The sequence below is a fragment of the Salvia hispanica genome, chromosome 3 (assembly GCF_023119035.1).
Source record: "Salvia hispanica cultivar TCC Black 2014 chromosome 3, UniMelb_Shisp_WGS_1.0, whole genome shotgun sequence".
Classification (NCBI taxonomy): Eukaryota; Viridiplantae; Streptophyta; class Magnoliopsida; order Lamiales; family Lamiaceae; genus Salvia; species Salvia hispanica.
The window spans coordinates 43259381-43272737 of NC_062967.1; the positions used below are offsets into that span (position 1 = coordinate 43259381).

A 13357-nucleotide genomic window follows, 5' to 3' on the forward strand; every position below is an offset into this window, starting at 1 on the left:
TATGGTCCATTTCCATGTAGTAAAAAAAAATAAGACATTTATTTGTGGAGGGAAGGAAATGAAAAAATGAGACACTTATTGGTGGACGGAAGGATTACTATGTAAAAAGGTATAATTTTTTTAAATAAAGGTGTTAATATTGAAATATAATACTCCCTCCCCGAAATAGGAGTCCTATTTAGTAATGATAGAAAAGTGAGTTGAATAAGTTAGGGAATATGAGTCTCACCTGTATATATTAGTTTTATAACAAAATATGAGTGGGATAAGTTGGTGAAATGTGTGGCCTATTTACCATTTATGGTAAAAGTGAATATGACTCTTATTATATGGGACGGACTGAAATGACAAAACATGACTCTTATTGTTGGACGGAGAGAGTATATTTATAATCATAACACGTTTATTTTGCAGACCAACCATATGAGCTTTATCTCAAACATTTAAACTCGTTTGAAACCTAAACTGGAATGACATATTGTCAAGTTTCTTGTTGCCAAGTTCGAGGTTCAGCTAACAAGCTCGGCTTTGCTAGCAAGATGAGACATGCCAGGTAATGTTATCGATTCAGGCGAAACGTCTCCAACTCTGAAACCGCTTCGCCTCAGATGTAGTAGAACCGCTAACAAACGATATCCAACGTCCAGGATGAGGTGGAGGCAGAATTTCGACGAAAAGAATGCAGTTAGAGAGGGAGTGTGTTGTGTGTATGTAGAGAATGTTGGTGTTTGGAATGCAAGAGGATACTCAGGAGGACGCGTGAGAGATGCTCTCAGGAGGCGCATGGAGACGTCTCTATGTGCATACATAAGCCCAATGCAAAGATTGTTGGTGTATGGAATGCAAGAGGACGCTCAGGAGAGATGCACACGAGAGATGCACTCGGGAGGCGCACAAGAGATGCCAGTATGTGCATGTATAAGCACAATCTCCCACATGAGTGTAAATAGTCAAATGCAATATGCATACACAAGCTTATAAAATTATACTCCCTCCATCCCCAAAGATTATGAACTTTAGGTTTGGCACGAGTTTTAATAAATAAGGAAAAAAGTAAGAGAGAGAGAGAAAAGATAGTGGAAATAATGTTACTGGAAAATGAGATCCACATTATTATAACGGTATAAGTGTTGGGATGGATCCTCTGCTTTATAAAAAATCAGGCTGTTGTGGTTAAAACGCACAGCAGTGCCCATGAAACGCAACCGAATCTTTTAAACTCAATTCTTTATTTAAATTATTGTAGGCGGTGGGCCCATATATAGCCTTATGTAAAATACATGTACACTGCACTTCATGCGTGTACACATTACTTTCTCCTTTTTCTATTATAATGCAAAATACTCGGTAAATTTTGTTTTGCATATTTCATTTATTTAAATACTAAAATATTATGAAACTAAAATTATATATATGCATATGAAAATACTTATAAATTGTAACTATGTTGTAATAAATATTTGTTTTTTTATTTTATATATGAAATACTAAAAATATCATGAAATTAAATTATATAAGTACATAGTATATAATATACTTGTAAATTGTAACTATGATGATATTTGTATAATTAATTTTATAAATATTTTATTCTTTCATATTGATTCACATAAAATTATTAAGCTTATTTGGAGATGTTCCTATTTGTTACTCCCTCCATCCACGATTAATTGACACTAATTTATTTTTTCGTACGTTCACAATTAATTAACATTTTTACTTTTTACTACTCCCTCCGTCCCGGCTAAGATGACACATTGCTTAGCCGGCACGAGATTTTAGGAGATATTGGTTAAAGTGTTTAATTGAAGAGAGAGGAGGTGGATGTAAGTATTAAAGTAGAGAGATAAAGAAAGATGGATATTTTAATAGGAGTGAGAAAAAGTGGTTGAGTGTATTAATTGGAGAGAGAAAGTTACCAAAAAAGGAAATGTGTCATCTTAGTTGGGACAAACTAAAAATGAAAAACGTGTCATCTTAAACGGGACGGAGGGAGTATATTTTTTCAACTCACTTTTCACTATATTTGTTAAAGCCCATGTCAAGTCAAACGGGCTCAATTAATCATAGACGGAGGGAGTAAGATAATATTTCATACTCCTATTAAAATAAAATATACAGATATTTATTACATCATAGTTACCACTCCTTCAGCCTATAGTAGATGTCACACTTTCCTTTTTAGTTTGTCTCACAAAAGTCACATTTCCTCTTTTGGAAAAAGTTTCCTCTCACCTCAATTATAAAATTATATTTTTCTCTCATCACTTAACACACAAAATAACATCTCCCAAAATCTCGTGTCATGTCCCAAGTGTGCCATCTTCTTTGGGACGGACGGAAGTACAATTTATAAGTATTTTAACATGTAAATTTATATAATATTGATTTCATAATATTTTAGTAGGGGTGCATTAAAATGACAACACTCTTAAAATGACACCGTGACACCACGCTAGACAGCAATCTACAGCAATCTGTAGATTGCTGTCTAGCGTATTGGATATTGCTGGCCGCGTCACCTTGCAGTCTAGAGTATTGGATATTGCAGTCTAGAGTATTGGATATTGCAGTATGCGTAAATTTACCCTTGCGAATTTTTTATGATTGTCAGATGGCAGCTGATTATTCGTCCACGCGTACAAATGATTGGTTAGGAATAATTGTATGATATTATTAAAAGAGATTGTCATTTTAACAAATTCCTATTTTAGTATGTAATAAAAGAAATATGCAAAATAAATTATACTGTATTTTGCATTATAACTAGAAAAAGGGGAATGTAAATTACACACGCATGAAGTGCTGTGTACATGTAATTTACATAAGGCTGTATATGGGCCCACCGCCTACAATAATTTGAATAAAGAATTGAGTATATAAGATTCTGTTGTTTCATGGGCAGTGCTGTGCGTTTTAACCACAACAACCTCTGTTGTGATTTTTTACACGGTAGAGAATCCATCCTCATAAGTATTAATGGTAATGGTATAAATTATAAATAAAATGATGTGTAGAGGTAGTATATGGTTTGAATTTTTTAAAATTAGAAAGTTCATATTCTTTAGGGACTGATGAAAAAGGAAATAGTTCATACTCTTTGGGGATGGAAGGAGTAAGGATATGTAGTTCATGACTTTGAACTATCCATAGTCAACACCATCGGGTTAGTAGCATGATACATTGAATCACTTCTCTACAGCGTGCACCGCGACAATAAGTGTATTTTCTGAAGTAGTTCCCACTTTTCACTTATATAGGTGATTTCTCAAAGGTCTGATGCATATGTAGCTCAAGGATTTGTTCGTCGACATCTTGTATGTGTGCATTATATTACACGATATAATTATCGAGAACAGATGAGAGGACACCTTTGATTCGATAGACAAATACATAACCATCGCCTCGTGCTCCCCGACTTTGAGCGAAGCCCCACCTCGAGGTGTGCCCACAACACTCCGAGATAAACAAAGGCGTGAGAGCCGATATGCGGTCGCAAAGCCCACGACCAACTAACTCTAACAAGAAATAATTGATTAAATTTGGAGGCACTTCAATCCCCCCGATGAAGATTTTATTTCAATTGTATTGTGTAATTCTTTATTTATTTAAATTCTTTACTTGAATTATGTCATTTTTTTTTAATTTCAATTACATAGGAGTAGTAATTTTTTATTTCAATGATGTGATTTTTAATGTCAATAAAATTTTTATTTTTTGATTATTTAAATATAAATTTTGTTAGTTTATACTCCCTTCATTACACAATAATCAAGTCGTATTCTTTTTTGGGTCGCAACCTAAAATGAGTAATTTCCTTTCTAGTAAAAAATAACACTTTTCATGTCTCTTACTTTATTCTCTCCTCAACTTCTTTACTTTACTTTACTCTATGTTACACTTTACTCTTTCTTCACTTAACTCTTTAAATAATAGAAATGTCTTGCTTATGGCCGGAGGAAGTATATCATAATTGCAAATTATACATGAAATAAGAAATAATCTAAAAAATAAGAAATGAGAAATATAAATAGTTAGTAACTAATGAAAGTACTCCCGATGAGTGAGTATTAAGTGATGGATGGACTCATGATCCATATTAATTACTCCTTATATATGGGTAGTGAATGCCCTAAATAAATGATGAAATTTTATTGGAGTTCTAAATAATGATTAATTATATAAGAAATACATGAAATAAAGTTTCAAAATTTAAAATCGTTCAGTAGTTAAAAGTGTTCCTACTTGTTCGGATACAACATAGACAAAAATAGCATATCAACGAAATAAGCGGGAACATATTTAAAAACTTAACAGACAAAAAAGGAAAAACAAAATACCAAAGAAATGAGATTTCAATGAACAACAACACACTTATATGTTCAGGTGATAAGCTCAGCCAAATAAAAATAACAAAAGAAATAAATTAAAGACAAAAAACAATTGGGTTTCCTATTAACAATCAAGGTGTTTGAATGAAAACCTTCATTTTCCATTTGTTTTTGTTGCACCTAATCTATTCCTTTCCACCACCATCTTCGGCTATCTTTGGTTAAACCTTATCAGGTTTCTGCTGAATATCGTTAGGGTTCATCCCGAACCCTTCAAAATTCAGCAGATGTCATTGCTTTCCATGAAACCTAAACCATTGATGATTTGTGTGTATTGTGAGTAGAAAAAATATTACTACCATCTACTCTTCTTTTCCTTGTTAATCGAGTCATTTTTCTATTTCGGAAAGTTCCAAGATAACTGAGTTATTTCTATTTTTGTCAAAAAGTAACCCTCTCTCTTATTTTAATCGCTCTTCATCTCTCTTACTTTATTTACCATGCCTCTATTTACAAGGAACGGAGGGAGTAAGAAATAGGGATGGATCAATTCAGGCAAGTTGGTGAGGTTGTGGGCAGTGTGAAGGCGTTGATGGTACTCAAACACGAGATTTCCATCAACCAAAGGCAATGCTCTCTGCTTGCAGACATGATGCAGTTGGCCTTTGACACAATCTCAGAGGAGATGAGGCTAAACTTGAAGCTCGACGAGAAGGCCACCAAGTGGAAGTCTCTGGAACTCCCGCTCGAGGAGCTCCACCGTGTCTTCAAGGACGCGGAGTGCTACATCAGATACTGCCTCGACATCAAGGACTGGTGGGGCAAGGCCATCAGCCTCCACATGAACCGGGACTGCGTGGAGCTACACATCCACAACGTGCTGTCCTGCTTCACCGTTGTGGTTGAGGCCGTTGAGACGGCTGCTGGGATCTCAGGGAGCGATGAGGAGGAGAAGCAGAGAAAGAGGGTTGCCCTCCTGCACAAGTATGATCATGAATGTGATGATCTGAAGATCTTCCTGTGGAAGTTCAGGAAGCAGTTTCTCATCCCTGCAGAGGTGTGCGGTTGCATTGACACTGCGTGGAGGGAAGATCGCTGGTTACTGTTAGACAAGGTTGGGGAGATGAAGGCGGCAGATAGTGAGCAGAAGCTGGCTGAGCTGCTGCTGAGGAAACTGAATGATGTGGAAGCTTCCAAGAAGGTGATGTCAAGCAGTGTTCTTGTAGGAGCGCAGGATTACCAAGTGAGGCGTCGTCTGGGGTCAGGATACCCCAACGGGCCGAGCCATCTCAAGGAGATCCATTGGCTGGGGGAGAGCTTCGCGTTGAGGATGTTCATTGGAGATGTTTCCCCTTTACTACCAGAGATCTCGTTTGTGCTTTCCCACTCGCATCCCAACGTATTGCAGTACCTCTGCGCGTTTTATGACAAAGTGAGGAAAGAAGGGTACCTCGTTATGGAGTTGATGAGCAAGGATCTTGCTTCTTATGTGAAAGAGCACACGGGGCAGAAGAATCGAGCGCCATTCACTATACCGGTGGCTGTAGACATCATGCTGCAGATTGCAAGAGGGGTGGAGTATTTGCACTCCAAGAAGATATGTCATGGAGATCTCAATCCATCCAACATCCTTCTCAGGCCGAGGAACGCCACCACCGGTGGCTTCCAAGTTAAAGTGTCTGGGTTTGGGATAAGCGCGATCTGGAGCTGTGCTTCGAGAAGCCCTAGGCCGGTCGCTGCTGATGCTGATATCTGGTTGGCTCCCGAGGTGCTGGCTGAGCTTGGTGGGAAATGCAAGGGCAACTACTCTGAGAAGGCTGATGCGTATAGCTTCGGGATGCTCTGCTTCGAGCTACTAACGGGGAAAGTCCCATTCGAGGATGGCCATCTTCAAGGGGAGCATATGCTCAGGAATATAAGGGCAGGAGAAAGGCCTCTCTTCCCCTTCCCTTCACCAAAATACCTGGCTAGTCTCACCAAGAAATGCTGGCAGACTAATCCCGCTCTGCGCCCCTCTTTCTCTTCTATATGCCGGATCTTGCGCTACATCAAGAAGATCCTCATCATCAACCCCAACCATGGCCACCCAGACGCGCCTCCGCCTCTTGTGGACTACTGTGAAATGGAGGCCGCGTATCTGAACAAGTTCAATGCGGAAGAAGGGAGTGATATCCTCGCGCCCGTCATGCAGATCCCTTTCCAAATGCTGGCCTACAAGATTATTGAGAAGGAGAAAACCAATAATAAGAAATGGGACATGGTCACTGAAGCAAGGATGAAACCCCCTGCATCAATCTTTGATGAGGACCAATTGTCTGCTATGGATGATCTCTTCCTCGTGCCAGCTGACCGAAGGTCGGTTTGTTCAGACATCATCGACAGCAAGAATTCAGTCGTTGATTTGGATCTCAGGACGGTTATATCAGAGACGATGCACCGCAAACTTTTCCAATCGGACTCGTTTGTTTCAGAGGTCTCAAGGAAGAGATACACCAAACCTGCAGAGGCTGAATCTATCTTACCAGAATCTGATCAAAATCTCTCATCTGAATCAGAAGAAAATAGCAATTTCTTCTCAGACAGCAAAAAAAGATTACCTGAGATTCCACAAAGAAAAGGGCTGCAGCTTCAGAAGACATTAACAGCTACAACCAACATCTCAGAAGATTATGACAAGCCTGAAAAGAAGCCTACATTTATCAATAAACTCAAAACCATCAAGACCAAATTCATCCCAGGTCAGTTTCTCCATAATTATTTATGTTTTCTGTTTCTGATAAAAGGATTGATATCGATGATCCATACACACAGAATCGCCAAAATCACCAAGATGTGATGCACCATTGTATCCATCAGCCAAGGGAAAGAAGGAATCGCCAGCAGCGGCCTCATCACCATCACGAGCATTCAGCAAGACAACGGTGCAGAGTCCACAGAAGGACGTGAAACGAACAGTACAATCTGGGATGAGGAGCAGTAACTCGCCAGCATCCTCACCCGCCAGAGACTTGACAGCAAAGAACGAGAGTTCAATGCACTCACCAGGGAGAGTGATGCCAGCTTCCTCGCCATCAAGAGGTTACAATATATGCCCATCGCCAATCCATCCATCGTCTCATCACACATATGCTTCTACAATGTCATCGCCCATTAATCCCAATATACGGCCTTCAAGACTTGCTGGTAGGCCGACTGCACTGCCTTCGGATGTCAGCCCTCGAGCATCAAAGATAGATCACATTCTCAGGTAGTGTGCAGATGGTCCTGCCTTCCGCACAACGTTGTAGGATCACATCAGTAATTTTGTCCATCTCAAATGAAAAGAAGTGCAAGTACATTTTTTGTTCTTCCCTTTTTTTGTGTAACCAAGCCAAAAAAGTTAGGCCATCGATTCTTGATTTCTTGGTGTACATGTCATCTCTAATTTCATGTTTCTCTCACTGGCTGCATCTTCGTGTGAACTAATTTAGCCTGCAATGACATATACCATGAGCTACAATTTTCTTCTAGTTTTAGATGAAGACAAGCTATGTAACAGAAGACAAAAGTCAAACCCATTGAAATCCACAACAAATATGAGGGCATCCGCAATGGTGCGGACGATGCGACGGACGATGCATCGTCCGCTACTGCAGCATTGCGGACGATGCGCAGAGGATACCCCATCGTCCGTCGCATCGTCCGCCACTGTGGACGACGCGGACGATGGGTCGGACGATGCTCACGCGTTTTGTTTTATTTTTTTTTTATTTTTTTCCAAATTTTTTTCTTATTTAAAAACTACAATTCTCTACCATTTTACACACTCCAATTTCACATCTCTTCAATTTCTCTTCAATTATTCTCTCTCATCGTCTCAAAAATGAATCCCGACGACTACGATTTGAGTACATAGGATGGCTGCAGATGGGCCTTGACTCGAGCCTTGTTCGATGCCGTTAATGAAGCCAAGGCGGAATGCATGGCACAAATGCAGCGGGAGCAGGCGGCGGCGGCGGTGGCGCGGGTCCCTCACCCGATACGACGTCGGACGTATGTCCCCCGCGAGTACGACGTAACGCACGAACGTCTGTTCGCAGATTATTTTGTCGAGAATCGAAGGTGGGGCCCGAATGTTTTTCACCGAGGTTTTAGAATGAGCCGAGATCTTTTTCTCCGCATTGTGCACACGTTGGAGGGACGTGATGAGTACTTCCAGTAGCGGGAAGACGGGATCGGCAGACCCGGACTTACGCCGTTGCAGAAGTGCACGGTTGCGATCCGCCCGGTTGGCCTATGGCACAACAGCGGATATGTTCGACGAGTACCTTCACGTCGGGGAGACAACTGGCCCGAATGTCTCAAGACTTTTTGTAAGTTAGTTGTGGAGGCTTTTGGCGACACATATTTGCGACGCTCGACTGCTGATGATTGCCAGAGTCTGATGCGGATGCACGAGACGGTACATGGCTTCCTTGGGATGCTAGGGAGCATCGACTGTATGCACTGGCAGTGGAAGAACAACATCGACGGGGTGGAGAGGCCAATTTACCAGTGGCTACAAGGGCAACCACCCTACGATGATTCTGGAAGCCGTCGCTGACCACCGCCTTTGGATCTGGCATGCTTACTTCGGTGTAACCGGGTCGAACAATGACATCAACGTCCTCAACTCGTCCACCCTATTCGCCGATCAGTGCAGGGGTTGCGGCCCGGCCATCGAGTTCACTGCCAACGGCCGCAGACATCATATGGGGTACTATTTGGCCGATGGCATATACCCAAGGTGGCTTGTTTTTTTGAAGACGATCAGCTGTCAAATTGGGAAAAGGAGAGTCTTGTTTGCAAAGCAGGAGTCCGCGCGGAAGGGTGTGGAGCGGGCTTTTGGGGTGCTCCAATCGTGGTGGGCAATCGTGAAAGGTCCGGCGCGTTTCTGGTACAATGAAGTCATCGCCGACGTCATGTATGTATGCGTGCATCATCATGCATAACATGATAGTCGAACAAGAACGTGGACATGTCACCGATTGGGTGGATGATGAAGCCGGATCTAGCTCCAGCACGACGACCTCGCCTATCATTCGAGGATTACCGATGGGCTTCGGTGAGGTTCTACAGCGACAATGCGCAACCAACATGACCATACTCAGCTCATGACCGACATGATTGAAGAAGTTTGGAACCGCAACTGCCACCGTTGAGAATTTGTAGTGTTTTTATTTCGTATTGTAATGTTTTAATTTTAATGAAATGAAGTTTTTTTTTTTCAAATTTTGAAGTATTTAAATATTCAAATAATAGATAAAATGCTTAGGGAGTCGCTTAGGGCGGGCTATAGTCCGCCCCACTGCAGGTAGAATAGGAAGAGGATAAAATGCTGACGTGGCGGTGCATAGGGCGTCGCTTAAGGCGTCCCACTGTGGATGCCCTAGACATGTGATAATTGCTTCATCCAAATGTACATGCAAAAATCTTGCTCGAAATGTACATTGGTAAAGATAACTTTTGAGTATATATGAAAAAATTTCGTCACCTCCTTTTTAAAGAGATAAAAAAATGTAGTTAATGAAATTGAAGAAGTACTGTTTTCAAAACAAAAAATGTTGCAATGAACATTGATATCATTTGCTTCACGTGAGGTGGAAATAGTGAAACATAAATACCAAAATATATAGGTAGCGTTCGGTTTCCTAGATAAATAGTACCAAGATATAAGCTCAAGTAATACCGTTACATTAACGAGTCAGTTATAAATTTTCAGTGCTCAAGTATATAGCAAACTAACCGATCTTCATTTTGTCGACATTCATCTCGGTTATTCACACTGATCCTAGGAAAGTACTGACAGCCAACTCCAGCCTCATGTCTAATTCCAATTACCATTCTAACTAATTAATGTGCTATGTGCTAACTAAACCCTTTGATTACACCCCTTCGTTGAAGACTTTAACTGTTGCCAATGTGGTGGTGGTGACAACTAATTTGGACCAGAGCCTCTAAAAAAAGAAAAAATAAAATTATATAGCAGGCATGAGTTTATTAGTACTCCATATCTTTTCATATAAATTAGAAAGAGATATCTTCTTCTATTTGTAACAAAGTATTAGCACATAATGCTCCTAAATATGTAAACAAAAATGTAATAGTACATAAATGGTGATCCTTTTATTCAAGGACAATATTCAGACACAAAATCCTGATTTCATCTCTCCACCTTTCCTACACCCCTCTTGGTTTGAGGATTTGTAAATTCATTTGCATCTTCACCATTTTCTCTCATATAATTAGGTAATATTGTTCTTGACATGCATCTTCACCATTTTCTCTCTCATATTCAGGGGATTTGAATTTACTTAGGAATTGCCAGAAAACTTTTACCTGAAACCATGCATAATTCTCCTGATATTTTGTTCACGTCCATTGATTTTATTTGAAAGGCAGATTTTTTTCAGATATAATAAATGATGAATAGGTCTCTAAGGTGATCCATTCATGATATTAGTGAACATTAAAGAAGATAAATAAATTCATGCAAAAGTGACCATAACCAAAATCATGCATTAATCTTTTCTTGTTGTTGTTGTAATTATTTGTTTAGATGGCTAAAATTGTGGAATATAATCTGCAGGTTAACATAGAAGACATTTGGTTTAAAGAGAGAAAATGAGATAAACAAAAGGGGTAAAGGGAAAGGCATACCTTCTTTAGCATTCTGGGGTGAAGCAGAGATGGCAAAGCAACAACGGAGATCGAAGTCCTTTTGCAATCACATTGATCCTGATAAGGAAGAACAGCTCAAACAAGTCAAAATAGGTACACCATCTTATCTTCAACTTTGATATTTTCATGAAATGTGATAGATCATTTTTATGGTTGTGTATTGATGCAAGAAAATTGACATGTTTTACGCTGTGTGCAGCGGTTGAGGATAAAGTGGACAGCGTTCTTAAGATCATGAACGATATAAACCACGGAAACAAAGAGACAAACTTGAGGAAAAAGTCGGAAACAATCGAACTCATCCAAGATTTCAACAAACAGTACGAAAAACTCAACATCCTCTATGAAAATTTTAGAGAAAAGGTGAATAAAAGTGTTGAAGTGGAAGACTCTCCCTCCGCTCAGGACTCGGATGCAGAGCCAAATTACTGGAATCGAAATGATGAAGTGAGCAGTGGCAGTTCAAGAATGTCAGGAAGAGAGAGCCAAGAATTTGAAACCTCTGACATAGAAGATACTTTGACTAGTGGGAGTGAGGTGACTAAGATAATGACCAGCGAACCAGGGTCGCCTTTGGACATTCTGAGGGACCTTGAGATTCAACGGGAGAAGGCTGGGAAGACGAACCAGATGTTGGTAGAGATAAGAGATATGGAGGCAATGATTGCTGAATTGAGGATCGAGGTTTCCACCCACCACACACACAAGAAGCGACTGGAAGAGCAAGTTGAGTTGAAGTCCAACGAAGCTGTGCAAGCACAAGACACAATTTCTGGAATGGGGGCTCAGATAATGGAAATGGAAGCCGAGAGGAGAGAACAAGAAGACCTCCTTAGCTCCTTCAGAAAGCAGTTTGAGGATGACAAGCAGCTCAACAAGACTAGAATCACAGAGATCAAGACTGAGGCGGAAGGAATGGAGCTCGAATTGAATAGTTTGAAGCATCAGAAAAGTGAATTGCAAGAAGGATTGTTGGAGGAAACTAAACACTGGTCAGCTAAAGTCGATGACCTAACGGAACAAGTTAGTTTTCTGCAGGAACAACTGGAGACTGTACATAGCCACAAGGAGGAAATGATGCTGGAAATAAAAAAGAAATCAGAAGAAATATCACATTACCTGCTCCAGATTGAAACTCTGAGAACCGAGCTGAGTTCGAGCAAGCAGCGAATAGCACAGGAGAAAGAAAGCCTGCAAGTTAAGGTACATGATTTAGAGTCAGAGATTGAGTCATTAAACAGCAACTTGGAAGAGAAAATAAGCCATGAAGCATCCCAATCAAGTTTAGAAAGAGAGAAACTAGAAGAAAAAGTGTTTGAACTGCAGAGAACTATTGCTATGAGGGAAAATGAACTATCAACTGGACAGAACAAGTTGAAATACCTAAAGGAAGGCATTGATATTCTCACGAGCAAGTTAGAAACTTCAGAAAACGAGAGAACCGGTTTGCAGATGGAGTTGGAAGCCTCGAAAAATGACAAGAAACTACTTCAGCGTGAACTGGACAAAGAGAAAGAGCACAAGAAATCCCAGTTGGAGAAAATCACCAAAGCAAACTTCCATAATGCGGAAAGAAAAATAGAAGAAATGGCTGTGGAATTCCGGAAACAGTTTGAAGACCAATACAGGATCCTGAGCCGGAGGATAAGGGTTGCCGAACAGCTACAAGCTGAAAACAAGGAATGGTACCGAAAGACAAGAGACTCATGCGAGCAAGATAACAGGGACCTCAAAGTGATGACAGACAGAACTGCTACTGAATTAAAGAATGTGAAGGACTTGACGGTTACAGCAAATGAATTACTCACAATGATAGACTCAAAGACTTTGAAATTCAAGGAATGCACTGCCAAATTCCAGAATAGGATATTAAAAGCCTCACGCGGCATCAACTCTGTGAAACAGTGGGCAGCAACGAAGAACAAATCCATGTCACACTCGAAAAACAATTTAGACTGCTTGCTAGCTCAGCTTGATGACAAGGAAGCCGAGATATTGGCATCCCAAGAGAAGATCTGCAAGTTAGAAGATAAGATGACTAAATTAGAGAAAATAATAGAAGAGAATGAAGATGAAATGCAAGTACTTACAGAGGGAAAGAGGGGGGCCATACATCAGCTATGTATTTGGATAGACTATCACAGAGACCGATCAAATTTTTACAAGGATTTGTTGTCTGAATACAGGAGGCAGGAGAGCATCTTGGATGCATTGTGAGAATTTTGTAACTCAGTAACCATAGCCTCAAACTAATCCTCTTCTTTTGTAATTTTATTCTTCAAACTGGGCAGCAGTGATTGTAGAGGACAAACTTCTCCGTGGAACCA

General features: G+C 40.3%; 3 protein-coding genes across 3 annotated transcripts; all 3 read left to right on the forward strand.

The window, feature by feature from the left end:
- Window positions 1-4872: 4872 nt before the first annotated feature.
- LOC125210246 (mitogen-activated protein kinase 4-like) lies at window positions 4873-7601 on the forward strand. The gene is made up of 2 exons (XM_048109811.1): window positions 4873-7069; window positions 7143-7601. The coding sequence occupies exons 1-2, from the start codon at window positions 4873-4875 to the stop codon at window positions 7580-7582; spliced, it is 2637 nt and encodes an 878-aa protein (XP_047965768.1). The 3' UTR covers window positions 7583-7601.
- Window positions 7602-8515: 914 nt separating this feature from the next.
- Window positions 8516-9301, forward strand: LOC125210247. The gene is made up of 2 exons (XM_048109812.1): window positions 8516-8683; window positions 8798-9301. Exons 1-2 carry the CDS (start codon window positions 8516-8518, stop codon window positions 9299-9301), a joined length of 672 nt encoding a protein of 223 aa, XP_047965769.1.
- A 1737-nt stretch (window positions 9302-11038) lies between these two features.
- Window positions 11039-13289, forward strand: LOC125210248 (COP1-interactive protein 1-like). The gene is made up of 2 exons (XM_048109813.1): window positions 11039-11123; window positions 11230-13289. Exons 1-2 carry the CDS (start codon window positions 11039-11041, stop codon window positions 13245-13247), a joined length of 2103 nt encoding a protein of 700 aa, XP_047965770.1. The 3' UTR covers window positions 13248-13289.
- The last annotated feature ends 68 nt before the right edge of the window (window positions 13290-13357 follow it).